We start from the raw sequence: 27,877 nt of genomic DNA, 5'->3' as shown, positions 1-27,877 counted from the left end.
GTTTGAGACCAGCCTGGCCAATATGGTGAAATCCCATCTCTGCTAAAAACACAAAAATTAGCCAGGCATGGTGGCAGGCACCTATAATCCCAGCTACTAGGGAGGCTGAGGCAGGAGATTTGCTTCAACCCAGGGGGCAGAGGTTGCAGTGAACCGAGATTGTGGCACTTCACTATAGCCTAGGCAAAAAAGCGAAACTCTCTCAAAATAACTAACTAACTAACTAACTAACTAACTAACTAACTAACAGAATTAGCCAGGCCTGGTGGTGCTTGCCTGTAGTCCCAGCTACTCCAAAGACTGAGGTGGGGGGATCGCTTGAACCCGGGTGTTTGAGACTGCAATGAACTATGATGCTGTCACCGCACTCCACCTTCGGTGACAGAGCAAGACCTAGTCTCTTAAAAAAAAAAAAAAAAAAAAGAGAAAGGCCCGGCACGGTGGCTCACACCTGTAATCCCAGGATTTTGGGAGGCTGAGGTGGATCATGAGGTCAGGAGATCGAGACCATCCTGGCTAACAAGGTGAAACCCCATCTCTACTAAAAATACAAAAAATTAGCTGGGCGTGGTGGCAGGCGTCTGTAGTCCCAGCTACTAGGGAGGCTGAGGTAGGAGAATGGCGTGAACCCAGGAGGCGGAGCTTGCAGTGAGCTGAGATTGCACCACTGCACTCCAGCCTGGGTGACAGAGCAAGACTCTGTCTCAAAAAAAAAAGAGAAAACAGTAGGAGTGTATTCAGGGCAATCTGAGTCTATGCTTCCAGGAAAAAAAAAAAAAAAAAAGTTAAAAAGGCAAGCAGGACAAAAAAGAAAAAACAAATTTTACTACTTCTCTTAACTGAATGCTCCACTTCTTAGGACACCAAAATTTAGAGTCATTAGAGCAGAATACAGTCATTAAAGATAACAATGAAGACAAAGCAGAAGCACATGGAGAAAAAAATGTTGAGAAAAAAGAATACAAATTATATTTATATTTATAAAATGATTACAAATATGTAAAAATAGGTATGCAGGCAGTCAAGGTGGTAAATTTGTGTTTATCTAAAACCAAAAACAGTGTGTTTGGAGTACTTTGATATTTCTCACCACAAAGTTATTCATTTTTTTCATTGCTTTATTCATCATCATGAAAGCTTTTAAGATGGTCATCCAAAAATTGGATAACAAGACTAACAAAAATCCCACAAAACAGATTCCAACCAAAGAAAAATCTTTAAAGGCAACCAGTCAGCATCTAAGGAACTCAATCATCTGGCTTTTTATCTTTTGAGATGGAGTCTTGCACTGTCGCCCAGGCTGGAGTGCAGTGGCGTGTGCCACCAGGCCAGGCTAATTTTTTTTTTGTATTTTTAGTAGAGACAGGGTTTCGCTACATTGGCCAGGCTGGTCTCAAACTCCTGACCTCAGATGATCCGCCTGCCTCAGCCTCCAAAGTGCTGGGATTACAGGCGTGAGCCACCGCGCCCGGCCAATCATCTGGCTTTTTGATGGAAGGTATTTCTAGAATTAATAGAGACATAAGATCCAGTACCACTGCCTTGACGGTGGACAGACTGATTTACTCTAGTCAGGTCTACATGAGCAAAGTAAAGTAACACATGGAATGCCATTATCTTGACAGTGGTGCTGGGTGGAAGGAAGGGCAATTAGGCAGATATAGAGACCTGAGACTTAGGTGGTTATTTTCTTCATCTCATCAGTGGGGACCTGGCTTCTTTGACTGCACCTTGATGTGCTTGTTTACACTGTTAGTATTTCCCCTTGTGGATACTGTAGGCTTATTTTATAGCCAGAGTGAGTAGGGGCAGGCTATCTGGCCAGTTGCCACCTCAGATTATCTTCCCCAGACAGCTAATGTTTATTAGAGCAACTAGGGAAGAGAGAGAAGAGTGACTGGAGGGAGGAGAAAGAAAGTGGGAAGGCAAGCTAGCCAATGTCATTACTTTTAAGTCTGCAATACTTAAAATGCATAGTACACGAACATTACCTTGTGTTCAGATACTGAGGCAGTGTTTTCAATTGCCTGAAAAAACAGGAGAGTCACAAAAAAATTATGACACATCAGCAAAACACGTTTCACCTTATTCAGCATGCCCTGTTATCTCATCTAAGAGCCAATGTGTCCATATGGCAACCATCAGCTATCATTTCCACTTGAATGAGTTTTGAGATTTTTATTTCAATCTACCTCAGTTATACATCTGTCACTAACTGCCACTCATTTCCTCCTTGATAATCAAAGTTCCAAAGATCTCACCTTAATCCAGGCTTCTGAAATGGTTTTCTCATATCTAATAGCTGACTTTGTTACATCAAAGAGGAGAATAATACAGTTCTGACCGCTGCTTTCTTGATTTCCTGAGGAATTACAAGTAGCAGAGAGGAAAATATTACTCATCTACCTACCAGAAAAGAACTTACAAGATGTGAGTTCCTGCTTAGTAGCCATGTACCCTGGAGTAAATGACAACCTCATGTATAAGATGGCTAATAAACTTGCACTGTAGTCTGTCTGGGATTGATCTGAATGGCTAAGAAAACATATAAACACATACATACTCACATACATATATGTAATTTGAAAAACGATATAATACTAGATGTAAATATCATAATAGTACCATTATTTGTAGTTGTAAGTATTAAGCTCCAACTCTGACTGTGGGATGTCACAAAATTGTGACATCCTATGTGAGGAAAAGGGTGGCAATTATCCATGAGCTCTTTACCTTGCTTGTCCTTTACTTTTTAACTTTACTTGGAAAGCCTGCAACAGTGATGGCAAAACACAATGCTGCAGGATCCAACTTCTCCCGAAGCTCAGAGTTTACCTGCAGAAAGTAAATATTAGCTGTGGTTTTCTGCTCATTCATAGTGGGTAGGTACAGTCCAGTCTCTCTACCATGACAATCTCCTGAAAGACTGAGGAAGAAAAAATTTTAAACGTCGGACATTTTGAAAAACAGAGTTGTGAGAATAGCTAAATGCAATGTCGTAGAATGTCATATCCAAAATTTCAGAATTCTGTGAGGTACTACACAGAAAGAGTAAATGTAACTTATAGCAGCTTATATAGATCAATGAATCTGTTGAATAGCTCCATTTCCTCTTCTCAGTGCTATCCGGATTAGTCAATATTCTCAGTTAGTCAGGACTTTCGGCTTCCAGGCACCCGCCTTTAACACGTGCGATACCATTCGGCTTCCCGAGAAGCCCAACAGACGTGAGATGAGGCCGACTGCCTGGACTAGTTCATCGGGAAGGGGGTGAGGGTAAAAGACTTTCTCATTTCCTCATTTTAACGACGCAGAAAGGTACCCGTGGGGACTATCCCATCTCAGGGCAGATGAGGAAGCCGAGGCTTGGGGCGCGGAGCCCCAGAGAAGAACGCCGACCGCGGCCCGGACTTAAGAGATTAGGTCGCAGGGGAGCGGGGCCTCGAGAGACTACGACCACTGCTCCATTTACTCACCGAGAAGCCGTCCCCGCCTGTAGTTTTCTTTCTTTTTTTTTTTTTGAGACGGAGTCTTCCTCTGTCGCCCAGGCTGGAGTGCAGTGGAGCAATCTCGGCTCACTGCAGGCTCCGCCTCCTGGGTTCACGCCATTCTCCTGCCTCAGCCTCCCGAGTAGCTGGGACTACAGGCGCCTCCACCACGCCTGGCTAATTTTTTTGTATTTTTAGTAGAGACGGGGGTTTCACCGTGTTAGCCAGGATGGTCTCGATCTCCTGACCTCGTGATCCCCCCGCCTTGGCCTCCCAAAGTGCTGGGATTCCAGGAGTGAGCCACCGCGCCCGGGCCACCGCCGATAGTTTTCCACTTTCCCGCCAGGCCCGACGCCGCTCTGACGCCACTGAGGCGCGCCACGACGTGACGTCAACGTTCGCGCCGGAAGTGGAAGAACAGGCAGCCCAGGTGAAGGCAGTAAGCTCGGCTCACAGTCGCAGGAGAGTTCTGGGGTACACGGGCAAAGGGGCTTGAGAAGGCCCGGAAGCGAAGCCGAAGAGAAGCAACTGTGCCCTGGAGAAGAGAAGCTCGCCCATTCCAGACTGGGAGCCAGCTTTCAGTGAAGATGGCAGGGCCAGAACTGTTGCTCGACTCCAACATCCGCCTCTGGGTGGTCCTACCCATCGTTATCATCACTTTCTTCGTAGGCATGATCCGCCACTACGTGTCCATCCTGCTGCAGAGCGACAAGAAGCTCACCCAGGAACAAGTATCTGACAGGTCAGCGCCCTCCCTTCTCCAGCCTACCTCACACCGCCGTGACCTTGGGCAAAAAAGTGCAGGAGTTGTGTCAATTTGCCTAGGTTCACGTCGCGCCCCCTCTGACAGGGTGACCTTACCCGTTACCTCTGTGTTTCACTTTTGTCCTCTGTGAAATGGGGATGATAACAGTACCTGCTTCATAGACAGGTGGGAATCAAATTAGGTGATGTCTGTAAAGCCCTTAGCACAGGATCTGGGACGTATGAGTGTTGAAAAAAAACAGTACTGTTAATCCTTTAGGTTAGTCGCCGACCCTCAGTGGGTTTACCTATGAACTATTCCATCCCACCGTTTCGTTGAGAAGAGTGCCAGGTGCGTTACAGCGTTTAGTCTTTGTAACATCCAGTCAAGTGAGTGTGATAATCTGCATTCTACCAAATTACTGTTCCAGGCGTCGGGCCTGGTGGGACTGTCAGCTGAGATGCCAAGTACCAAAGCGCTTTGCAGTCTGTAAAACTGCCATTAGAGATGTAAGGAATTGTAATTATTTCCCCCCACTAGAGTGGAGGCAACTTCCTCACATATTTCATTGCAGTATTTATTTATTTATCTATCTATTTGCTTATTTTTGAGACGGAGTTTCGCTCTCGTTGCCCAGGCTGGAGTGCGGTGGCGTCATCTCAGCTCACTGCAGCCTACGCCTCCCGGGTTCAAGCGATTCTCTTGCCTCAGCCTCCCGAGTAGCTGGGATTACAGGCCCGCACCACCACACCTGACTAATTTTTGTATTTTTAGTAGAGACAGGGTTTCACCATCTTGGCCAGGCTGTTCTCGAACTCGACCTCAGGTGATCCACCTGCCTTGGCCTCCCAAAGTGCTGGGATTACAGGTGTGAGCCATGGCGACCAGCCCCTCGTTGCAATATTTATATACAGATAAAGGAATTTGAGATGATTATAGGTGGTTATCTAGACATGTACCCCCTCATATTAAAGTAATAGTTTTCTCCCAGCAACTTGGGATGCTGAGGCAGGAGGATTGTTGGAGACCAGCCTGGGCAACATAAGGCGACCTTGTCTCTTAGAAAAACAAGCAATTTTCAGTCAGTTCTGATTACTTTCAGAAATCATCTCAGGTAAGTGCTACTATATCTTTAGCACCTCTCTCTCACATTAATTTCTCGTTTTAATAAAGAGAGTAAGCCTCAGGCTAAGAACTTTTCACAGGTAACAGTGTCTAGTTAAAATTTAATAATGTTGTTTTGTTTCTACAGTACTTAAGTTACTTTCTTTTTTGTGACAATACTGGATTTCCATTTGCTGGTAATTTAAAGATTCCTTTAAAATCATATAGATGGGAAAAAAGTTGATATATAAAAAGTATTAAATATGTAATGATACAAGCGTTGGACAAAAATTCTAACATGGCATGAGAGTGACTGAAGTTTAGGAAGCACTACTGTAACATTTTCAGTTAGTTCTTCCCGATTATGCCAAGAAGAATAATAACCATTTACTCTATATCAGGTACTATGTGAAGTACTTATATTCATTAGCTTATTTAAAACTCAAAGCAACTCTATGAGGTACATATTGTCTCATTTTATAGAAACAGAGGTGTTAACAAGTTCCATCCCACCCGTTCGTTGAGAAGAGTGCCAGGTGCGTTACAGCGTCACACAGGGTGACATTTAGGACTTCACACCAAGCCTTCTGGGTATTGGGCTTTTTCCACTATACTACAGCGATCACTTTATCTTTCTGTAGCATTAGTTTCAGAACTGACCAGAGCCAGCACCCCACCCTGGAGCGAACCTTAAGAAGTCAGCTTACTGGCCAGGCATGGTGGCTCATGCCTGTAATCCCAGCACTTTGGGAGGCCGAGGCAGATGGATCACGAGGTCAGGAGATCGAGACCATCCTGGCTAACATGGTGAAACCCCGTCTCTACTAAAAATACAAAAAATTAGCTGAGCGTGGTATGCTGGGCGCCTGTAGTCCCAGCTACTCGGGAGGCTGAGGCAGGAGAATCGCTTGAACCCTGGAGGCAGAGGTTGCGGTGAGCCGAGATCATGCCACTGCACTCCAGCCTGGCGACAGAGCGAGACTCCATCTCATTTAAAAAAACAAAAAAAAAAATTGTATTTACCACAGAAAGAAAGGCTGTAGAAAAATGCGAAGTGGGGAAAGCTCAGACATTTAGCATTTTTTGGCACCTGTAAATTTTTCTTATTTTAGCCTTACATTAGCACTGAAGCAGATACTCCTAAACCCATTTTTACAATTCCAGGGAGCCTGGAAGAGTTAAGTAGTCTTCCCAAAGTAGGGAAATATTGTGCCTGTACTTGAACTCAGATCAGTCTCACTCCCAGGTTAAACCCTCTTCAACCATGATTCCTGCTGTCATAGATTCTCTGCCACAATTTTCTGCCCATGGTTCACTATTAGAGCAATGGTTCTGAATTATATCAGATCCAAAGCTCTCTTTTGTAACCACAAAATGAAATTCACAGTTAGTGTAGTCTGTTTACAAGAACCTTTTTTTTTTTTTGGAGATCAGAGTCTCACTCTTTTGCCCAGGCTGGAGTGCAGTGGCGCAATCTTGGCTCACTGCAACCTCTGCCTCCCCAGCTGAAGTGATTCTCCTGCCTTAGCCTCTCGAGTGGCTGCGATTAGCGGCATGCGCCAGCATGCCTGGCTAATTTTTGTATTTTAGTAGAGACAGGGTGTGAGCCATTGCACCCAGCCAAGAACGCTTCCTTAAGAAGGAATGTAACAGCCGGACACAGTAGCACATGCTTGTAATCCCAGCACTTAGGGAGGCTGAGGTGGGCAGATCTCTTAAGGTCAGGAGTTCGAGACCAGCCTGGCCAACATGGTGAAACCCCATCTCTGCTAAAAATACAAAAATTAGCCAGACATGGTGGCATGTGCCTGTAATCCCAGCTACTAGGGAGCCTGAGGCAGGAGAATCACATGAACCTAAGGAGTAGAGGTTACAGAGAGCCGAGATGGCTGCACTGCACTTCAGCCTAGGCCACAGAAGGAGGCTCTGTCTCAAAAAAAAAAAAAAAAATTTCCACAGATTACCATAACGCCCCCTACAGGGCAGTAAAACCCCCATGAAGAACCAACCACTGCTCTAGAGAAAATGTCTCTGCTCATAATTGCTGCATCCCTTAAGTGAGGTAGTTGGATTATACCAGCTCTGACATGGAGTGGCTCAGCCTCATGAAGTCATCATTTGACTTGAGCAAAATGCTGTACATGCTGAACCAGCCTAAGTCCAAGAAAAAGGTGTGTTTTAGTTGTAAAACTTTTTTTCTTTTTTTTTCTTAAATGACAAGTCTTGCTGTGTCACCCAGGCTGGAGAGCACTGGCACAGTCAAGGCTTACTGCAGCCTCAACATCTCAGGCTCAAGGATCCTCCCACGTCAGCCTCTCGAGTAGCTGGGATTATAAGCGTGTGCCACCATGCTCAGCTAATCTTTAAATTTTTTGCAAAGATGGGGTCTCCTCCGTTGCCCAGGCTGGTCTCAAACTCCTGAGCTCAAGTGATCCTTCCATCTCGGCCTTCCAAAATATTGGGATTATAGGCATGAGCCACTGGGTATAGGCATACCCAGCGATATAAAACATTTTTCTAAATATACTATAAATGTCCATTAGCAGCAGGGCACGGTGGCTTACACCTGTAATTCCAGCACTTTTGGGAGGCTGAGGCAGGCAGATCACGAGGTCAGGAGATTGAGACCATCCTGGCTAACAAGGTGAAACCCCATCTCTAGTAGAAATACAAAAAATAACCCGAGCATGGTGGGACGCGCCTGTAATCCCAGCTACTCGGGAGGCTGAGGCAGGAGAATCGCTTGAACTGGGAGGCAGATGTTGCAGTGAGCCGAGATCATGCCACTGCACTCCAGCCTAGGCGGCAGAGCAAGACTATGTCTCAAAAAAAAGAAAATTTCCATTCGCACCAGGTATGGTGGCTCAAGCCTGTAATCCCAGCACTTTGGGAGGCTGAGACAGGTGGATCACGTGAGGTCAGGAGTTCGAGACAAGGCTGGCCAGCATGGCGAAACCCCATCTCTACTAAAAATACAAAAATTAGCTGGGGTGGTGGTGCACGCCTGTAGTCCCAGCTACTCTGAGGGCTGAGGCAGGAGAATCTCTTGAACCCAGGAGGCAGAGGTTTCAGTGAGCCGAGATCACGCCACTGTACTCCAGCCTGGGTGACAGAGCAAGATGAGACAATGTCTCAAAAAAAAAAAAAAAAAAATTTTTTTTTAACAGGTATTAAACCAAAGCTGTAAAATACATGAATGAAATATATTAGACTAGGTTTGGGGATAGAGTATGTGTAAAAAATGGTTCTCAGACTTGACAAATATACTACTGACTTTTTGGAAAGGAAGAAACACTGATTCTTAAGAATTTGGAACTCTGGTTTGAGAAGTACTGACTTTAAAGTTTTATTCCAAGAAAATATCTTTCAGGCCCGGTGCAATGGCTCACACCTATAATCCCAGCACTTTGGGGGACTGAGATGGGAGGATCCCTTGAGCCCAGGAATTTGAGACCAACCTTGGCAGCATAGTAAGACCCTGTCTCTGCAAAAAAATAAATAAATAAATAAATAAATAAAAGATGTCCTTCAGTTGCAAATTACAAAGCTTTATAACAGTACAGAGACTTACTTTTAGATATTCATGAAAATAAAAATACAAAATTAAAAATTTCTTTTAGAATTTGCAAACTTCAGAGAACACAGCTATGGATCTCAGCTTAAGAAAGTGAGTGTTAGAAAATACAGGATAATTTCAGATTGCTTATTTAGGTCTTGAAATACCTCAGGGTCACAATACTCAACTTCATTTCTACAAAATTGTTCAGCAGTGTAATTGTAGGAGATTTAGATGAATTTCTCTTGATTACACTGCCTGGGAAAGTCTTGAGTTATCGTAGACTGAACAAGTGTTTTTTTGGTTTGTTTTTCTGGAGACAGGGTCTTGCTTTGTCACCCAGGCTGGACTAAAGAGGTCGAGGCTGCAGTGATTGAGGCTGCAATCGCGGTGGTGCGATCATGGCTCACTTCAGCCTCGATCTCCCGAGCTCAAGTGATCCTCCCACCTCAGCCTCCCGAGTAGCTGGGACTACAGGCACACGCCGCTGCGCCTGGCTAATGTTTAAATTTTTTTGTGGAGACAGTGGTCTCATTATGTTGACTAGGCTGTTCTCGAACTCCAGGGCTCAAGCAATCCTCCCACCTCAGCCTCCCAAAGTATTGAGATTACAGGCGAGAGCCACCATGCCTGGCTGTGAACAATGGCCTTTGATGGCCTATCATGTGCCTTGCACTCTGCTACATGCTATGGGGTACAGTGTAAGACAAGGTCACGACCCTGCTCTCAGAGTTTCTGTTCAAGTAATAAAATATGCAAAGGAAAAAATAATAGATACTATTAATCTAGTGCTTAGGAGCCAGGTACAGTCATATAAGATCATATATATGAAGAACTCAGCCTAAAATTCTCCACTTGGCTGGGTGTGGTGGCTCACGCCTGTAATCCCAGCACTTTGGGAGGCTGAGGCAAGTGGATCACTAGAGTCCAGGAGTTAGAGACCAGCCTGGGCAGCATGGTGAGACCCTGTCTCTACAAAAAAACAAAACAAAACAAAACACAAAAGTTTGCCAGGTGTCATGGTGTGTGCCTGTAGTCCTAGCTACTCGGGAGACTAAGATGGGAGGATCACTTGAGCCCCAGAGGTCAAGGTTGCCATAAGCCAAGATTGTACCACTGCACTCCAGCCTGGACAACAGAGTAAGACCCTGTCTCAAAAAAAAAAAAAATCCTTCATTAGTTTCCTTTTGCTCTTAAGACAGTGATCGAAATACAGTGGGACCTGGCTGGGCACGGTTTTTCATGCCTGTAATCCCAGCACTTTGAGAGGCTGAGGCAGGCGGATCATCTGATGTCAGGAATTCGAGACCATCCTGGCCAACATGGTGAAACCCCATCTCTACTAAAAATAAAAAAATTAGCTGGGCATGGTGGTGCGCGCCTGTAACCCCAGCTACTCTGAAGGCTGAGGCAGGAGAATCGCTTGAACTCGCGAGGCAGAGGTTGCACTGAGCTGGGATTGCGCCATTGCAGTTCAGCCTGGGAGACAGAGTGAGATTCCATCTCAAAAAAAAAAAAAAAAAAAAATACAGTGAGACCACATGATTTTGTATAGTCTAGCTCTTGCATACCTCTCAAGTCTTGTTTTCATCATATTTTCTATAGTTCTCCTTTTTCCAGTCATATGGCCTTTTCTCAGGTCCTCAGAGGCAGAGTGTTTACTTCTACGAGGCTTTTGCCCGTTTTGTTTACACCAGCACTTCGCCAAGGTAATCCTCACTCATCCTGAAGAGTCCAGCTTAATCCTACATCCTCAGCAAACTCTCAGACCTTGACTTTCCAGACTCCATCACCTCCTGGTTATGCACTCTTGCAATACCATCCATCTCTCTCTAGGACATGATAATTGAATTTCACATTTATTCCTCTGGTTATTTGGTTAATGTCTTTCTCCCTCACTAGACTTTGACCATCGTAAGATATTTGTATTTTGATCACCGTTCTTCATGTCACCTGGCACTTAGAAGTTCAAGAAATATTTGTTCAATGAAAGAATAAATCTACCCTTGTACAGAATATGAATAGAGACTTAGGGAATTTAAGTGACTTGCTTAAGATCACATGGCTAATAAGTGGCAGAGGTGGGATTGAACCCATGTGTTCAACTCCAGAGCTTAAGTTTTTACCCATTACTCTAGACCCAGTGCTTCTTATACTGTCAATGGTGAAGGACCAGTTTTGGGGTTTTTTGTTTTTTAAATTTCTAATCTCTTATAGGCTAATACTTTTGTAAAATATTTTGATCATGTATTTGGATGTTGTGACAATGTCAAATTATTATAAAAGTCTCTAAATCCTTACTCTCAGTGTCTGTGCTTATCACAGACTAGCATTCACCACACTTTGAGTATCTTTAGACTAGCACCCAGGGAGCAGAATGTATTACATGTTGCCTCTGTAGCCCTGTAGATAAAGTAGAGAACTGTATAGCATAACGAGCTCAGGAGGAGGAAGCAGAGAGAATTCCGTGAGGGCTCCAGGCATTGGGAAAAGCTTTGTGGAGATGCTGAGGCTTGAAGAAGGTGTTAAGGCATGATGGAGTAGAACTCGGAAAGGAAAGGGCACTGGAACATTCCCAGCATGTGGAGAAACTAGAATATGTGTAGTGTGACAAGGGAAACCCCGGGGTACTGACTGTTTAGAACAAGTGGTTTGTATTGAGTAGAGACAGGAAGCCAAGCACAGTTTTTTTGTTTGTTTGTTTGTTTGTTGTTGTTTTTTTTTGAGATGGAGTCCCACCCCAGGTTGGAGTGCAATGGCGTCGTCTCGGCTCACTGCAACCCCCCACCTTCCTGGTTCAAGTGATTCTTCTACCTCAGCCTCCCGAGTAGCTGGGATTACAGGCACAGGCCACGACACCCGGCTAATTTTTATATTTTTAGTAGAGACAGGGTTTCATCATGTTGGCAAGGCTGGTCTCAAACTCCTGACCTCGTGATCCACCCGCCTCGGCCTCCCAAAGTGCTGGGATTACAGATGTGAGCCACTGCACCCGGCCCCTACCAAGCACAAGTTTTACTATGTTCATTTCTGTTCATAATTTTTTTTCACGTTTCAAGACTATTTCCATTACTTTAAGGGCCTTTTCCTCTTTTCCTCCTTTAATGAACTTTTGAGTACCTAGAAAAAAATTAATATTTTGATCTCTGTTTTGTCATTTGCATCTTAGCAACACCCATTTGTTGCATAACACTGTATTCTTTTTTTTTTGTTGGAGACAGGGTCTTAACTGTTGCCCAGGCTGGAGAGCAGTGATGCCATCTCAGCTCATTGCAACCTCTGCCTCTTGGGCTCAGGTGATCCCTCTACCGCAGCCTCCTGAGTAGCTGGGACTACAGGCACGTGCCACCAGCCTGGCTAATTTTTGTATTTTTTTTTTTTTTTTTTTTTTAGAGACAGGGTCTTGCTATGTTGCCCAGGCTGGTCTCAGACTCCTGGGCTTAAGTGATCCACCTGCCTTTGCCTTCCAAATTGCTGGGATTAGAGGCATGAGCCACTGCACCTGGCCTAGCACGATATTTATTGATCAACTATGGCTCTAATAGTTGATTTAAGATCACCTAGTAATTTCATTTATTTATTCAATAAATGTTTACTGAGAGCTTTCTAACAGTCTGACTTCTGGGTAGATTTTCTATTTGTCCATCAGATAGCAACCCTCTCAAGGCCTGTTCTCATTTCTCTGTGGGTAATAAGAAATTCCTTCTTTTATCCTCACTCTTCTCCCTTTCTCCTGACCCCAGATCTCCTGAGCAGTGTCCAGCTATTCTTTTCACTCAGAGAAAGTGTCTTCCTAGCTTATTATCAAATAAGAAAAAGCTGAGTGTAATGTCCCAAATGTACCTTCCTCTGAAATATTTATGTGTTCAGAAACACAGTCACTTTTGAAAAATACTTTTCTGAAAACCTAGTAGTTAGGTTAAATAAGTTTACGTTGGTTTTAAAGATACTTGTATTTTGGGAAGTTTCCACACAGAGCTGTTGCCAAATAGGCCCTCTCTTGTGTTTAAATAGGTCTTCTACTTGACTCTCCCAATTTCTTCTAGTGTTTCACTTTTTAAAATCTCATTGTGTTGGTTGTATTTTTCAGTCAAGTCCTAATTCGAAGCAGAGTCCTCAGGGAAAATGGAAAATACATTCCCAAACAGGTACTCATTTATCTTTTATTAAAAAGCTCCACGATTCACTGTTGGGCAGTGGATATCTGAATGTTTTATAAGGGGGCTCTGGGGAAAGCTAAAGGTTGGCAACTTAGTAATTAAGCTGTGGCCTGGTGGTGTTTGCTCTCATGGTGACCTCACCCTTCTTAGGAAATTGTTTTTAAATGTGACTCAGCTAAAGTGTCAGGTCGCCTGCCAAGTAGGCTGACAGCTCTGAGCGGAACAGCATATCCTAAAGGCCTTCTGACTAAGCCCTTAGGGAGTAATTTAACAGTTTGCTGTGTCATAGTTCTTAGACTTAAAACGCTTTTTTTTTTTTACTAGTCTTTCTTGACACGAAAATATTATTTCAACAACCCAGAGGATGGATTTTTCAAAAAAACTAAACGGAAGGTAGTGCCACCTTCTCCTATGACTGGTATGTTTGTTCCCTTCACTCATCTTTAAGGAAGATTTTTAACATGGGTATTTGAGTGGGGTGGGGTAGGCAGGGAGGGTGTCATTTTATTTAAATGTTAAATTGCAAAAGATAGTAATCTTAGACCTTAGAAATCATCTGATACAGGGATCTATGGAAGTGGAATTCTCTTTTTCAGTTAGATTTTCTGAGAACCCCAATGTATAAAGTGGATTAAAAAAAAATAGTTCTCAGCTGATGGAGTGGGGAGGCCAGAGCTATTGTCCCTGGGTCTCTCCTTATTGCTGTTCTCAGGACCCAGGATTCTAGGGAGCACAGTTGGAAAAGCATTCCAGCCTGGCTGTCACCCAGTGCCTGGATCCCCTTCCGATAGATGGCTGCCCAGCTTCTGCCTAAATGAGGAAGAGTGCAGTACTTCCAAGATGTGCCATTTTGTTGATTTTGTTGTTAGACGTGATTGTTTGGTCTACCCTACAGTTTTGGCTCTAACATTTTCTACTTCCGCTGATCCCAGTCATGTGAAAAATATAGCATGTTAAAAGTAAAACAGGCCAGGTGTGGTGGCTCACGCCTATAATCCTTGCATTTTGGGAGGCCGAGTCAGGTGGATTGATTGCCTGAGGTCAGGAGTTCAAACCAGCCTGGTTTACATGATGAAACCCCGTCTCTACTAAAAATATAAAAATCAGCCTAGCGTGGTGGTGGGTGCCTGTAGTCCCAGCTACTCCGGAGGCTGAGGCAGGAAATTGCTTGAACCTGGGAGGTGGAGGTTGCAGTGAGCCAAGGTCACGTCACTGCACTCCAGCCTGGGCGACAGAGCAAGACTCCATCTCCGAAAAATAAAAATAAAAGTAAAACAAAGTAATTTGTTGTTCTGTGTTGACTCTTCTCATTTTAGTACTATTCACTTCTTTAGGTGAGATAGCCAGCAATTTTAAACCCATATGGAAGGTATTATAATTAATTTTTTTTAAGAGTGACTAAGGTTGTATGGAGTTAATTTTTTAACAAGTTTTTAAGAAAATTTACAAGAAACAAAAGACCATTAAATATATGAAAAGTTACTTGACCTCACTAATAATCCATGGAATATCAATTAAAACAAGATATCTTTTTTTTTTTTTTTTCTTCAGAAGGGAGTCTCGCTCTCTCACCCAGGCTGGAGTGCAGTGGTGCGATCTCGGCTCACTGCAGGCTCCGCCTCCCGGGTTCACGTGATTCTTCTGCCTCAGCCTCCAGAGTAGCTGAGGTTACAGGCACCTGCCACCATGCCCGGCTAATTTTCTGTATTTTTAATAGAGACGGGGTTTCACCGTGTTAGCCAGGATGGTCTCCATCTCCTGACCACGTGATCCGCCCGCCTCGGCCTCCCGAAGTGCTGGGATTACAGGTGTGAGCCACCGTGCCTGGCCAAGATATCCCTTTTTTTTTTTTTTTTTTTAGCCCAGTAAGCTGTCAAAAGATTGAACAGATTATCAGGATCCACTATTGTCAAGGTCGAGGAAGTTAGGCTCCCTCACCATTGGCGGGAGTGGCAAGAGGTGGGGCCTTGCTGACAGTCTGACAATATCTATCAATTTTAAATGTACAAATCCTTGGACCTAGAAATTCTAAGAAGTTCTCTTACAGAAACACATAAACATGCAGATGTATGTGCAAGATAATTGTCGGCAGCATCATTTATCATTTATTGGCAAAAACAATGGAAACAATAGATAGGTCTACTCAAAAGTGATTGGTGTGACCACACCATGGAATCCTATGCAGACATTAAAAATATTGAGACTGGGTACGGTGGCTGACGCCTGTAATCCCAGCACTTTGGGAGACCGAGGCAGGCAGATCACTTGAGGTCAGTCACGAGTTCAAGACCAGCCTGGCTGACATGGTGAAACCCTGTCTCTACTGAAAATACAAAAATTAGCTGGGCGTTGTGGTGTGTGCCTGTAATCCCAGCTACTTAGGAGGCTGAGGCAAGAGAATCACTTGAACCTGGGAGGTGGAGGTTGCAGTGAGCTGAGATTATGCCACTGCACTCCAGCCTGGGCGATAGAGTGAGACTCCATCTCAAAAAAAAAAAAAAAAAACGCCGAGTGCGGTGGCTCCTGCCTGTAATCCCAGCACTTTGGGAGGCCGAAGCAGGCGGATCACAAGTTCAGGAGATCAAGACCATCCTGGCTGACACGGTGAAACCCCGTCTCTACTAAAAATACAAAAAATTAGCCAGGCGTGGTGGCAGGCACCTGTAGTCCCATCTACTCGGGAGGCTGAGGCAGGAGAATGGTGTGAACCTGGGAGGCGGAGCTTGCAGTGAGCTGAGATCGCACCACTGCACTCCAGCCTGGGCGACAGAGCGGGACTCCGTCTCAAAAAAAAAAAAAAACAGTTTACAGAAAATCAGGAGAAAGTCCCTGGCAACAGAGGTAAAACTTAGTGGTTTCTTGTTTGTGCTTTTGTCTTAGATCCTACTATGTTGACAGACATGATGAAAGGGAATGTAACAAATGTCCTCCCTATGATTCTTATTGGTGGATGGATCAACATGACATTCTCAGGCTTTGTCACAAGTAAGTTACAGACCCAGCCGACTTCATGTTACCCAGAGAAATTCAAGTGCTAGTGAGACACTAATATCACAGGTCCTGTGTTTTCTTTTGTAAACTGATAATAGTCCTTGAACAAAAAATTTAATATGTGATGACTTTTACGGCTTTTGCCCAAAAATGATCCTAAGTTCGTGACGTGGATGCTTTTTAGCCAGATTAGATTCAAGCAAGTGACTTGCTAGCTTACTTCCAAAACTAATATGGTATTCTCGTTGAGCAGGATAAAGGGAAGCGTATTTCTATTTTGACTTCATTTGCTAGATGTTAGGGTATGTTTTCTATTTGTTTATAAGTTGATTCGCTTTTAATCAATTTGGTTTCTTATTAACATAATTCTATGCTTATATATTCCACTTAGAGTTTGACAGTTTGCTGCAAGTTTTTTCCAAATTTCAGGTCACAGCTCAGTTTGAGTCCCTGCTTCCTCAGTAAGCTAGAGGCAGGTATTATTCAGGGAAACTAGAGCAGAGTGGCATTTTGACTGTCTTTTCTTCAGAAATTGCCACAGATTTCCTTGTGGAAGTCATTTTCCAAAAGCTATGTGGCACAGAGTTCCCACCTCCTCTGAGAAAGAGTCACACTTATTCTAACAGTAAAACAGCTCAGAGTGATTGTGAACTTTTTCTTCTCTGCAGCCAAGGTCCCATTTCCATTGACCCTCCGTTTTAAGCCTATGTTACAGCAAGGAATCGAGCTACTCACATTAGATGCATCCTGGTAAGAACTTTCTTTTGTTTAATAAAAACACAAACCACACTTTGGGAAGCCACGGCGGGAGGATCACTTGAGCCCAGGAGTTTGAGACCAGCCTGGGCAACAGAGTAAGACCCTGTCTCAAGAAAACAAAAACAGGCTGGGCGCAGTGGCTCACGCCTGTAATCCCGGCACTTTGGGAGGCCGAGGTGGGCAGATGATGAGGTCAGGAGATCGAGACCCTTCTGGCTAACACGGTGAAACCCCGTCTGTACTAAAAATACAAAAACTTAGCCAGGCTTGGTGGCGGGCGCCTGTAGTCCCAGCTTCTCGGGAGGCTGAGGCAGGAGAATTGCATGAACCCAGGAGGCGGAGCTTGCAGTGAGCTGAGATTGCGCCACTGCACTCCAGCCTGGGCGATAGAGCGAGACTCTGTCTGGAAAAAAAAAAACAAAAAAAAAACGAAAACAAAAACCTCACAAACCAAAATCTAAAACCAGTGTCCCTTAAAGATGAGGATTTCCGGCTGTGTGCGGTGGCTCACACCTGTAATCCTGCACTTTGGGAGGCCGAGGCGGGCGGATCACAAGGTCAGATCGAGACCATCCTGGCTAACACTGTGAAACCCCATCTTTACTAAAAATACAAAAAGTTAGCTGGGTGTGGTGATGGGTGCCTGTAGTCCCAGCTACTCAAGAGGCTGAGGCAGGAGAATGGCGTGAACCCAGGAGGCGGAGCTTGCAGTGAGCTGAGATGGCGCTGCTGCACTCCAGCCTGGGTGACAGAGTGAGACTCCATCTCAAAAAAAAAAAAAAAAAAAGATGAGGATTTCTAATTTGCATACTTCATTGGAATCAGTTTTTAAAGTTTTTTTTTTTTTTTTTTTCCAAGACGGAGTCTCACTCTGTCGCCCAGCTTGGAGTGCAGTGGTGCGATATCACTGCAACCTCCACCTCCTAGGTTCAAGCGATTCTCCTGCCTCAGCCTCCCGAGTACTTGGATTACAGGTGTGCACCACCACATCCGGGTAATTTTTTTATTTTTCGTGGAGACAGGGTTTCACCATGTTGGCCAGGCTGGTCTCGCACTACTGACCTCAAGTTATCCACCTGCCTCGGCCTCCCATAGTGCTGGGATTACAGGCATGAGCCACCACACCTGGCCAAAGTTTTTTTTTTTTTTTTTTTTTTTTCATTGAAACTCCACTGAAAATGCCATGGGTGGTTTATGGCAACTTTTACATGAGTCTAGCAAAAGGAAAGAATGTGTCACCTCTTTTCTATCACAATTGGGGGCTTAAGAATGCAGGGGTGGATGTATCAACCCCCAGATAGTTAAAAGTTTAAGCCAGGAATTCTGGCCAGGCAATCATTTTTAGTAATAACCCTTGAGCTTATGGGAGTGGAAGTTTGTATTTTTTTTTTCCAAAGTACATTACTACTAATGATAATAGTTTTCATTAGTTCTAGTCACTGGGCTTAGCGTTTTCCATATTTTACCCTCATAGCAACCTATGAAACCTGTGTAGGAATTGACATTTGATGACAAAGTCTGTTCAAATCCAGCACCCATGTGTTACTTACCACTCTTTATAATTTTTTAAAAGAGATTTCTCCTTCTGAATACCACTATTTTTTTTTTGAATGGCAGAATAAGAAAAATTAAAATCTGAAAAGCTCTTAGAAAATACTGCTACAATATCTGGAACCTAGTAATGCTGCTTCATGTAGCCTCTCCAGACTCTTTTGCCTGTGGCTTCCCAAAGACTGGCATAAACAAGAGGAAAAGAATAATGGACAAAATGGGGGTTACTAGTGGTAATCTTGACTACTTGGTTTGAGCAGAGCCCTCTAGGATGTGTGGGAGGAGCAGGAAAGGCCAGAGGCTGGGAAGTCTGGGCCATGCACAGTTCTGCTAGAGAAGAAAAGCTGTACATTATATGAGTAGCATGAGTCTATTCTACTTTTACCTTCAGTCTCATTGGGCTAAACAAAAACTTCATGGGTTGGAGAAAAGCTTATTTATCTTTTCTCAGCATCCAGAGAGGCATGTGACTGAAATGCAGTCATGGACAGACGGGAGACTGGAACCTGAGTGTACAATTACCACTGTGGTGAGATCAGCAACATTGTATTCAGACAGGCCATTTACTTACCTGCAGCCTATGGAGTAACCATAATAGACTCTTGCCCTTATGTGACCCACTTGTTGGAATGAGCGTGGATCTTTCCATTTATCTATCACTTTCCATACGCATTTTTATTTTTAGTTTTTATTATATGCAAGCATATTTATTTTATGGAGGTTGAGTAGGAAACCTAAGCTAAAGGAAGCCTCAGTGATATAGTTCAAAACTTGGAATGGCTCTCCCAGTAGCTATAGTCCTCGGTACTGTATTTCCTGAAATCCACGTCTCATCCATTCTTGTAAGTATGGAACACACCCAGTGGCTCACGCCTGTAATCCCAGCACTTTGGGAGGCTGAGGTGGGCGGATCACTTGAGGTCAGGAGTTCGAGACCAGCTTGGCCAACATGGCGAGACCCCATCTCTACTAAAAATATAAAAATTAGCCAGGCATGGTGGTGTGTGCCTGTAGTCCCAGCTACTCAGGAGGTTGAGGCAGGAGAATCTCTTGAACCCGGGTGGCAGAGGTTGCAGTGAGCCGAGATTGCGCCACTGCACTCCAGCCTGGGTAACAGGGTGAGACTCCGTCTCAAAAAAAAAAAAAAGTATGGAACACACCAACACTTGTGATTTCCTCTAGGGAATGGAATTCAGAATGGGAGTCATCTTTGGATTTTTTGAAACATAGTTCTGTATTGGTGGGACTGCTTTAACAACTTGTATTTCTTCTGTGGTTGTGCTTTGGATGAATATAGTCCATCCAAGGTGACTTCTTTACAAACACTGAACAACTTTGGGTGGTAGGGAAGTGGGAATTGCATTACTCTCTGATGTAATAACTAACCACACCATTTTCATTTTGCTTTGCCAGGGTGAGTTCTGCATCCTGGTACTTCCTCAATGTATTTGGGCTTCGGAGCATTTACTCTCTGATTCTGGGCCAAGATAATGGTAAGAAGCATGTCAGGTTTACTAAGCAAATACTTCCATAGATGAATCATCCATATTAGAGCCAGAAAAGTCTTGTAGGTTGTGCTGTTTGTTACCATAGTCAAATAAAATGTTTCCTTCCTTCAGTTTCTGAGGTATTCTGAAAGAGTCTTAAAAATTCCGGGGGTCAGACTGAAGATCTCAATTCTCTCTGGCAATGACTGAGACAGTATTTGATTCCCCAGAGTCTGATACCATCATGTGAGGGATCCAGCACCAGCAGTGTAAGCCTGTGAACCTAAAGCTTAAAGAAGGCCTGGTTTGTCAGTTCATTGACTAGAGCCCTTGCCAGTACTAATCCTTGCTCTCTTGTTTACTGGCTGGGACCTCAGAAAAGTTACTTAACAAGTTACTTAACTTTGAATTCTCTATTTGCTTATCTGTAAATAAGAACTTTATTAGTTAACCTGTGGGGTTAGGAACAGATGAGGAAAAATATGCAAAGCACTTAGTGAAGTACTTGGCATGCAGTAGTTGCTCAATAACTGGTGGCTGTTATTGTTGAAATTTGAAATAAAGTTTAGAGCTTCCTTTAGTGATCTCTCTTTTGCTGTTACTGTCCCCATTTTTCAGGAGACACAAAGTGACTTTCCTAGAGTCACATAGCCAGTGGGTGACAGGGCCAGCCAGTGAGGCTGTAGTCCAGTTCTCTAATCTGTGTGAAGCCCATTCTTCCCCTTGGGTGCTGGGGTGCTTGCTGAGTCCTGGCACTCATGTAAGTGTGTCTTATGCTACAGCCGCTGACCAATCACGAATGATGCAGGAGCAGATGACGGGAGCAGCCATGGCCATGCCCGCAGACACAAACAAAGCTTTCAAGGTATACTCCTTCACCTTTCAAAGCCGCAGCAATGCTCTGAAAGGTGTTACCAAGAGCTATTTTAAAAATAGCTTCCTTGCAGGGAGTGTTGTGTGGTTCCATCGTTTTAATTTAAACTTAGTAAAAACATAGTTTACACGTCTCTTTTTCCTGAGACAGAATCATCTATTAAGTAAATGGAAATTCTTGGTGCTTTTACTGGTTTTTAAATGCTCACTGGAATTTAATCCACACTATCAATGATGCTGTAAAATAATCCAATCGGAGGTGCCAGGTAAACATTTAGAATAATTTGAACCTTTTTGAACCCCATAGACATCAGATATAAATTGCATTAAAAAAAACAATACTAAGAGCCTTTTCACAAAAAGGCTCTAGAATTTGCAAAATTTAGTATGATTTTTGTGGAACAAAATCTCACTGTGTTTCATGATAGAAACTAAAAAGAGAAGGGCAGTTCCGGCCAGGCACAGGGGCTCACACGTGTAATTCCAGCACTTTGGGAGGCCAAGGTGGGCAGATCACCTGAGTTCAGGAGTTCGACACCAGCCTGAACAACATGGTGAAACCCTGTCTCTATTAAAAATACAAAAATGGGCCAGGTGTGGTGGCTCACGCCTGTAATCCCAGCACTTTGGGAGGCCAAGGCGGGTGGATCACTTGAGGTCAGGAGTTCAAGACCAGCCTGGCCAACATGGTGAAACCTCTTTTCTACTAAAGATATAAAAAAAAATTTGCTGGGCATGGTGGTGGGCACCTGTAATCCCAGTTACTTGGGAGGCTGAGACAGGAGAATTGCTTGAACTCAGGAGGTGGAGTTTGCAGTGAGCTGAGATTGATTGCACCATTGCACTCCAGCCTGGGCAACAAGAGCAAAACTCCGTCTCAAAAAAAAAAAAAAAAAATACAAAAATGAGCTGGGCACGGTGGCATGTGCCTATAATCCCAGCCACCCAGGAGGCTGAGGCAGGAGAATCACTGAAACCTGGGAGGCGGAGGCTGTAGTGAGCCAAGATCGTGCCACTGCACTCCAGCCTGGATGACAGACCAAGATTCCGTCTCAAAAAAAAAAAAGAGAGAAATTTCTCAGCCTGATAAAGGACATCTATGACAGACCCACAGCTAACATCATACTCAATGGTGAAAGACTGAAAGCTTTCCCTTTAAGATTAAGAACAAGACAAGGATGTCTGTTCTTGCCACTTCTATTCAGCATTGTTCAGGATGTACTAGCCAGGGCAGTTAGGCAAGAAAAAGAAATAAAAAAGTCATTCAGATTAGAAAGGAAGTAAAACTATCTCTGTTTGCAAATGGCATGGTGTTGTATATAGATCATCCTAAAGAATCCACAAGAAAACTAACAGAGCTAATAAATAAGTTCAACATACATAAATCAATTGTATTTCTATACACTGGTAATGAAGAATTGGAAATGAAAGGAAAACAATTTTATTTATAATAGTATCAAAACGAATAAAATATTTAGGAACAAATCTAACAAAAGAAATGGCCGTGGCCGGGCATGGTGGTTAACGCCTGTAATCCTAGCACTTTGGGAGGCTGAGGTGGGCAGATCACGAAGTCAAGAGATCAAGACCATCCTGGCCAACGTGGCGAAACGCCATCTCTACTAAAAATACAAAAATTAGCTGGGCATGGTGGTGCATGCCTGTAGTCCCAGCTACTCGGGAGGCTGAGGCAGGAGAATCACTTGAACCCGGGAGGCAGAGGTTGCAGTGAGTCAAGATCGCGCCACTAGACTCCAGCCTGGTGACAGAGCGAGACTTCGTCTCAAAAAAAAAGAAATGGCCTTTTGTTAGATTTAAACTGACATACTGAAAAATTACAAAAATTGCTGAAAGAAATTAAAGACTTAAATAAATGGAAAGACATCCATGTTCATAGATTGGAAGACTTAATATTGTTAAGATGGCAATACTCCAAATTTATCCACAGATTGAACGCAATCCCTCTAAAAATCTTACTTGCCATTCTTGCAGAAATTGACAAGCTGCTTGTGAAGTTCATGTGGAAATTCAAGGGAATCACAATAGGCAAAAATGTTGGCAAAATTGGAGAACTTACACGCCGTGGTTTTAAAGCCTATTGCAAAGCTGTAGTAATCAAAACTGCACAGTAATAAAAACTGGCATAAGGAGAGATATAGGTCAATGGAATAAAATGGAGAGTTCAGAAGTAAACACATCTATTTATCATCAATTGATTTTCAAAGAGGGTACCAAGACTATTCAGTGGGGAAAGAATAGTCTCCATTCAACGAATGGTACTGGGAAAAGGATATCTACATGCAAAAGAATGAAGCTGGGCACCTATTTCACACCATGCACAAAAGTTAAGTCCAAATGGTTCAACAGGCATGTTAGTGCAGAAGAAAAAAAAATTAGGTTCAAATTAGCCAAATGTGGTGGTGCATGCCTATAGATGGGGGGACCACTTGAGCTGAGGAGTTTGAGGCTGCAATGAGCTGTGATTGTGCCACTGCACACCAGCTTGGGTGACAGAGCGAGACCCTGTCTCGAAAAAAGAAATCAAATGGGTCAAAGTCCCAAATCTTTAATATTGCATGATATTACTTATATAAAATATTTGGAAAAGGAAAATTCACAGAGACAAGAAAGTAGGTTAGAGGTTACTGAGGATGGGATGGGGGGCAGTGGGGAGTAATTGCTTACTGTGCACATTTTCTGTTTAAGGGGACATAAAACTTTGGAAATGATAGTAGACATGGGTACACATTGTGAATGTCATTAATGCCACTGAATTTTACATCTAAAATGGTTAAAAGTGGTGTATGTTATGTTACATATATTTTACCACAATAAAAAAATAAAAATTTGGTTGGGCGCAGTGGCTTACACCTTAATCCCAGCACTTTGGGAGGCTGAGACAGGCAGATCATTTGAGGTCAGGAGCTTGAGACCAGCCTGGCCAACATGGTGAAATGCCATCTCCACTAAAAATACAAAAATTAGCTGGGCATAGTGGTGCCTGCCTGTAATCCCAGCTACTCAGGAGGCTGAGGCATCAGAATTGCTCGAACCTGGGAGGCAGAGGTTGCAGTGAGCCGAGATCGCACCATTGCAGATGCAGAGGTTGCAGTGAGCCAAGATGGCGCCACTGCACTCCACCCTGGGTGACAGAGTGAGATCACTCTGTCTCAAAAAAATAAACAACTAAAAAACAGTGAGAGGGCTGGGCATGGTGGCTCACGCCTGTAATCCCAGCACTTTGGGAGGCTGAGGTGGGTGGATCACAAGGTCAGAAGTTCAAGATCAGCTTGGTCAACATGGTGAAACCACATCTCTACTAAAAATACAAAAATTAGCTGGGCGTGGTGGCGGGCGCCTGTAGTCCCAGCTGCTCAGGAGGCTGAGGCAGGAAAATTGCCTAAACCTGGGAGGCGGAGGTTGCAGTGAGCGGAGATTGCGCCACTGCACTCCAGCCTGGATGCCAGAGCGAGACTCCATCTCAAAAAAAAAACAAAAAAAAAAACAGATACCACTTCATGCCCACTCAGATGGTTATAATTAATTAAAAAAAAGATCAACAATAACAAGTGTCGGTAAGGATGTGGAGAAACTGGAACCCTATTGTTGATGATGGTACAGCCACTTTGGAAAACAGTTTTTCTGCCTTTCCTCAAACAGTTAAAACATAGTTACTATATGATCCAGTAATTTCACTCTTAAGTAAATACTCAAGAGAACTGAAAATGTATGTCCACACAGAAACTTATGTGAGAATGTGTTCAGAGCATGATTCATAATAATCAAAAAGTAGACATAACCCAAATGTCCATCATCTAATGAATGAATAAACAATGGAATATTTTGGAATATAATGTACATTGTATGTACAGTAGAATATATACAATGGAGTGTTATTCAGCTATAAATAAGAGTGGAATACTGAATCATGTTAAACAGGGAAGAACCTTGAAAACATGCTAAGTGAAAGAAGGCCACATATGCCCAGAATAAGTGAAAAAAAGATACAGAAGATAACGTAGTAGTTGCCAGAGGTTGTGGGAGGTGAATAATGGGAGCTGTCTACTGTTTGGTATGTGGTTTCTTTTTGTTATGATAAAAGTGTTCTGCAATTAGATAGTGGTGGTGGTTGCACATATGAATATACTAAAAATCAGTAAATTATACACATTAAAGGGGTAAATTGTATGACATGTAAATTATATCTGAAAAACTCACTCATGAGCTAACATTTGTATTTCACATTAAATAAGCTTGCTCTATCTATCTATCTATCTATCTATCTATCTATCTATCTATCTATCTATCTAGAGAGGGTCTCACTGTGTCACCCAGGGTGGAGTGCAGTGGTACAATCCTTGCTCACTGCAGCCTCGAACTCCTGGACTTAAGCATTCCTCCCACCTCAGCCTCAGTACTGGTGCACGAGGAGCCAGTACTACAGGCACACACTACCACACCCAACTAATTTTTTTTTTAATTTGTATAGAGATGGGATCTCGCTATGTTGCCCAGGCTGGTCTTGAACTCCCATCCTCAAGTGATCCTCCTGCCTTGGCCTCCCAAAGTGCTAGGATTACAGGTGTGAGCTACCTGTAATCTCGCAAGCTTTTTTTTTTTTTTTTAATTTATTTTTAAAGACGAGGTATTACTATCTCTAGGCTCATCTAAAGATAGGTTGTCCAGGGCAGTCCCAAACTCCTGGGCTCAAGCTATCCTTAGCCTCAGCCTCCAGAATAGCTGGGGCTGTAGATGCATACCACTGCACCCACCTCATAAAGCATTTCTTAGACACTCACTAATTTAAGGTAAAGTAGTCAGATTAATAGAATATTTGAGAAATGTAATTTCTTGGAAAATTCTGCAAATTTATTTCTGCTCAACATATTACTAGTTTACATCTAAATGATTATATGCCAAAAACAGTTTTTTATTTCACACCATCAAAGTCTTTATTCCAGTGATTAAAAATTACTGGACTCCCACAAACTGTAATGAAGTGCCATTGCGTGTCTGGACATAAGGTTGGAGGAAGTGTTCTTAGGCCCACTGAAGATACCCTGGGCCATTTATGTCAAAGCATTGTGGACCATGCACCATTTAAACCAGACGGCAAGTCCCTTGATTAAAGAGCTGAGAATCAGCACTAATTTGTCTGTTGTACATCCCTCAAGAGTACTGTGGGGCACAAGGTGCTTAGTGAGCGTGAGCTGATAGACGGGTTAAGCACTGGGGACTTTGCAGTCAGACCACAATTTAAATCTCAGCTCCGTTAGTTCCTAGTGCCAGTGGCCTTGAACAAATTATTTGACCTCTTAGTCTTAGTCTCCTTATCTATAAATTGAGAGGTGGCAGGAAGAGGGGGAGGAGAGGATGGGGGTAGCAGCATTTCCCTTGTAGGATTGAATGAGCTTATACATGCAGATAGCTCACTCCAGCTTTTGGCCCAGAGTAAGTGGTCACTAAAGGTTAGCCACAGCTGTCAGTAACAATTCCCTCTCTTCCTGCCTGGGTGTTCTCTTCCATTACAGACAGAGTGGGAAGCTTTGGAGCTGACGGATCACCAGTGGGCACTAGATGATGTCGAAGAAGAGCTCATGGCCAAAGACCTCCACTTCGAAGGCATGTTCAAAAAGGAATTACAGACCTCTATTTTTTGAAGACCGAGCAGGGATTAGCTGTGTCAGGAACTTGGAGTTGCACTTAACCTTGTAACTTTGTTTGGAGCTGGCACCTCTTGGAATAAAAAGGAGGATGCACGAGCTGGCAGGCATGCAGCAAGGCTTGTTCTTGTCTGGGCTGGGTTCCGCTTTATGTTTGAAACTAGAGGAAATAGGAGTATGCTGGGCAACTTGTTATTTTTAAAATGTTGTAAATGTTCCTTCTGGTGACTCTAGTAATGAAAGTCAGAGAAAGGGGGAAACCTCAGGCTACTGATAATATATAAAATCTTGGCCAGGCACAGTGGCTCATGCCTGTAATCCCAGGATTTTGGGAGGCTGAGGCGGGTGGGTCACGAGGTCAGGAGTTCAAGATCAGCCTGGCCAAGATGGTGAAACCCCATCTCTACTAAAAATACAAAAAAAATTAGCCGGGCGTGGTGGTGGGCACCTGTAATCCCAGCTACTTGGGAGGCTGAGGCAGAGAACTGCTTAAACCCAGGAGGCGGAGGATGCAGTGAGCTGACATCGTGCCACTGCACTCCAGCCTGGGCGACAGAGCAAAACTCCATCTGAAAAAAAAAAAAAATATATATATATATATATATATATCTATCTTAGCAGAAGCCCAGTCTTCGAAGGAAGCATTGTTAATTATAGCTAATGATTATGTGCAGTCAGCCTGACATCTAGCCACAGTAAACTCCTGTTTTCTTGGGATCCAAACACCCTGTGTTTTACCATTAGTTTTGTTAGTATTGTTAACTTTCTTTACACAAGTAAACCATTTCCACTACCAAAGGTTTAGAAACTATGGATGAACAAAATGAATCTCCCTGTTCATTTTGAGCCTACATAGACATAGAGACCAAATATGTCAAAACCTTATTCAAATAAACTCTCTTCAGAGTGAATACCCAGGGTCAGGACAGACTCAGCAAACCTTCTATATCACTTAATTCTGCCCAGTGAAAATCAGTGACCCTGAGGCACTGCCAGATTCTAAAGTGCCTTTGGGATCATCAGAGACTGTCTATAAATAATGCAAAATCTTGATCTGGATGTCAGTGTATCAAATCTTATCAAATCCATTGACAAATCAGTGGTGCTATACTGGAAATGGCTACTCCTTTGGATGAAGGACCTAATTTCCCAGTTGCTTGGAACAAAAGAGAATTTACATATTGCTGTAAGAAGGGAGAGATGGCAGTTGTTGGTAGACACACAGATAAGGGTGCCCAAGAATAATTCTGTCTGGATTAAAGGTCCCAGGGAAGTGACGGTGCCATTTCTGTACCAAGAGGTGAATATAATTTGCATGTTGAGTGCAGTAATTAAGAACAAACGACTCTTGACTCCACAAATTAAACCGTCCTGTTTTCTCTTCTTTGCCTGTGAAAGTGTTGCCTCTGTAAGTCACTAACAACCTTCTGCCAACAGTTGACTGTCTATCTTGGACCAGTGCGGGGAGTCTAAGACGAAAGAGATGTGAACCTTGCCCTC

At 43.4% G+C, this 27,877-nt stretch overlaps 1 protein-coding gene across 2 annotated transcripts; it reads left to right on the top strand.

Moving 5' to 3' along the window:
* The first annotated feature begins 3,138 nt into the window (after positions 1-3,138).
* Positions 3,139-27,761, top strand: EMC3 (ER membrane protein complex subunit 3). Of its 2 annotated transcripts, XM_031009031.3 has the most exons (8): positions 3,139-4,230; positions 12,984-13,041; positions 13,378-13,471; positions 15,934-16,038; positions 16,713-16,794; positions 19,768-19,847; positions 20,624-20,706; positions 26,246-27,761. In XM_031009031.3, exons 1-8 carry the CDS (start codon positions 4,076-4,078, stop codon positions 26,372-26,374), a joined length of 786 nt encoding a protein of 261 aa, XP_030864891.1. In that variant the 5' UTR covers positions 3,139-4,075; the 3' UTR covers positions 26,375-27,761. The 2 variants fall into 2 exon arrangements, with proteins under 2 accessions (XP_030864891.1, XP_018879063.1); XM_019023518.4 differs by lacking the exon at positions 26,246-27,761 and having other exon boundaries at positions 3,332-4,230; positions 20,624-25,369.
* Positions 27,762-27,877: the final 116 nt, after the last annotated feature.

Source organism: Gorilla gorilla, chromosome 2, assembly GCF_029281585.2.
Source record: "Gorilla gorilla gorilla isolate KB3781 chromosome 2, NHGRI_mGorGor1-v2.1_pri, whole genome shotgun sequence".
NCBI classification, from domain to species: domain Eukaryota; kingdom Metazoa; phylum Chordata; class Mammalia; order Primates; family Hominidae; genus Gorilla; species Gorilla gorilla.
This window is presented reverse-complemented; position numbering and strand designations above follow the sequence as displayed.

What these genes read in the sequence shown, in the direction of transcription:
- EMC3 (XM_019023518.4), top strand. Translation starts at nt 4,076, where the DNA reads ATGGCAGGGCCAGAACTGTTGCTCGACTCCAACATCCGCCTCTGGGTG. An exon ending in GAAAATACATTCCCAAACAG is followed by an intron (nt 13,042 to 13,377) that starts GTACTCATTTAT and finishes TTTTTTTACTAG; the next exon opens with TCTTTCTTGACACGAAAATA. An exon ending in CTCACATTAGATGCATCCTG is followed by an intron (nt 16,795 to 19,767) that starts GTAAGAACTTTC and finishes TTGCTTTGCCAG; the next exon opens with GGTGAGTTCTGCATCCTGGT.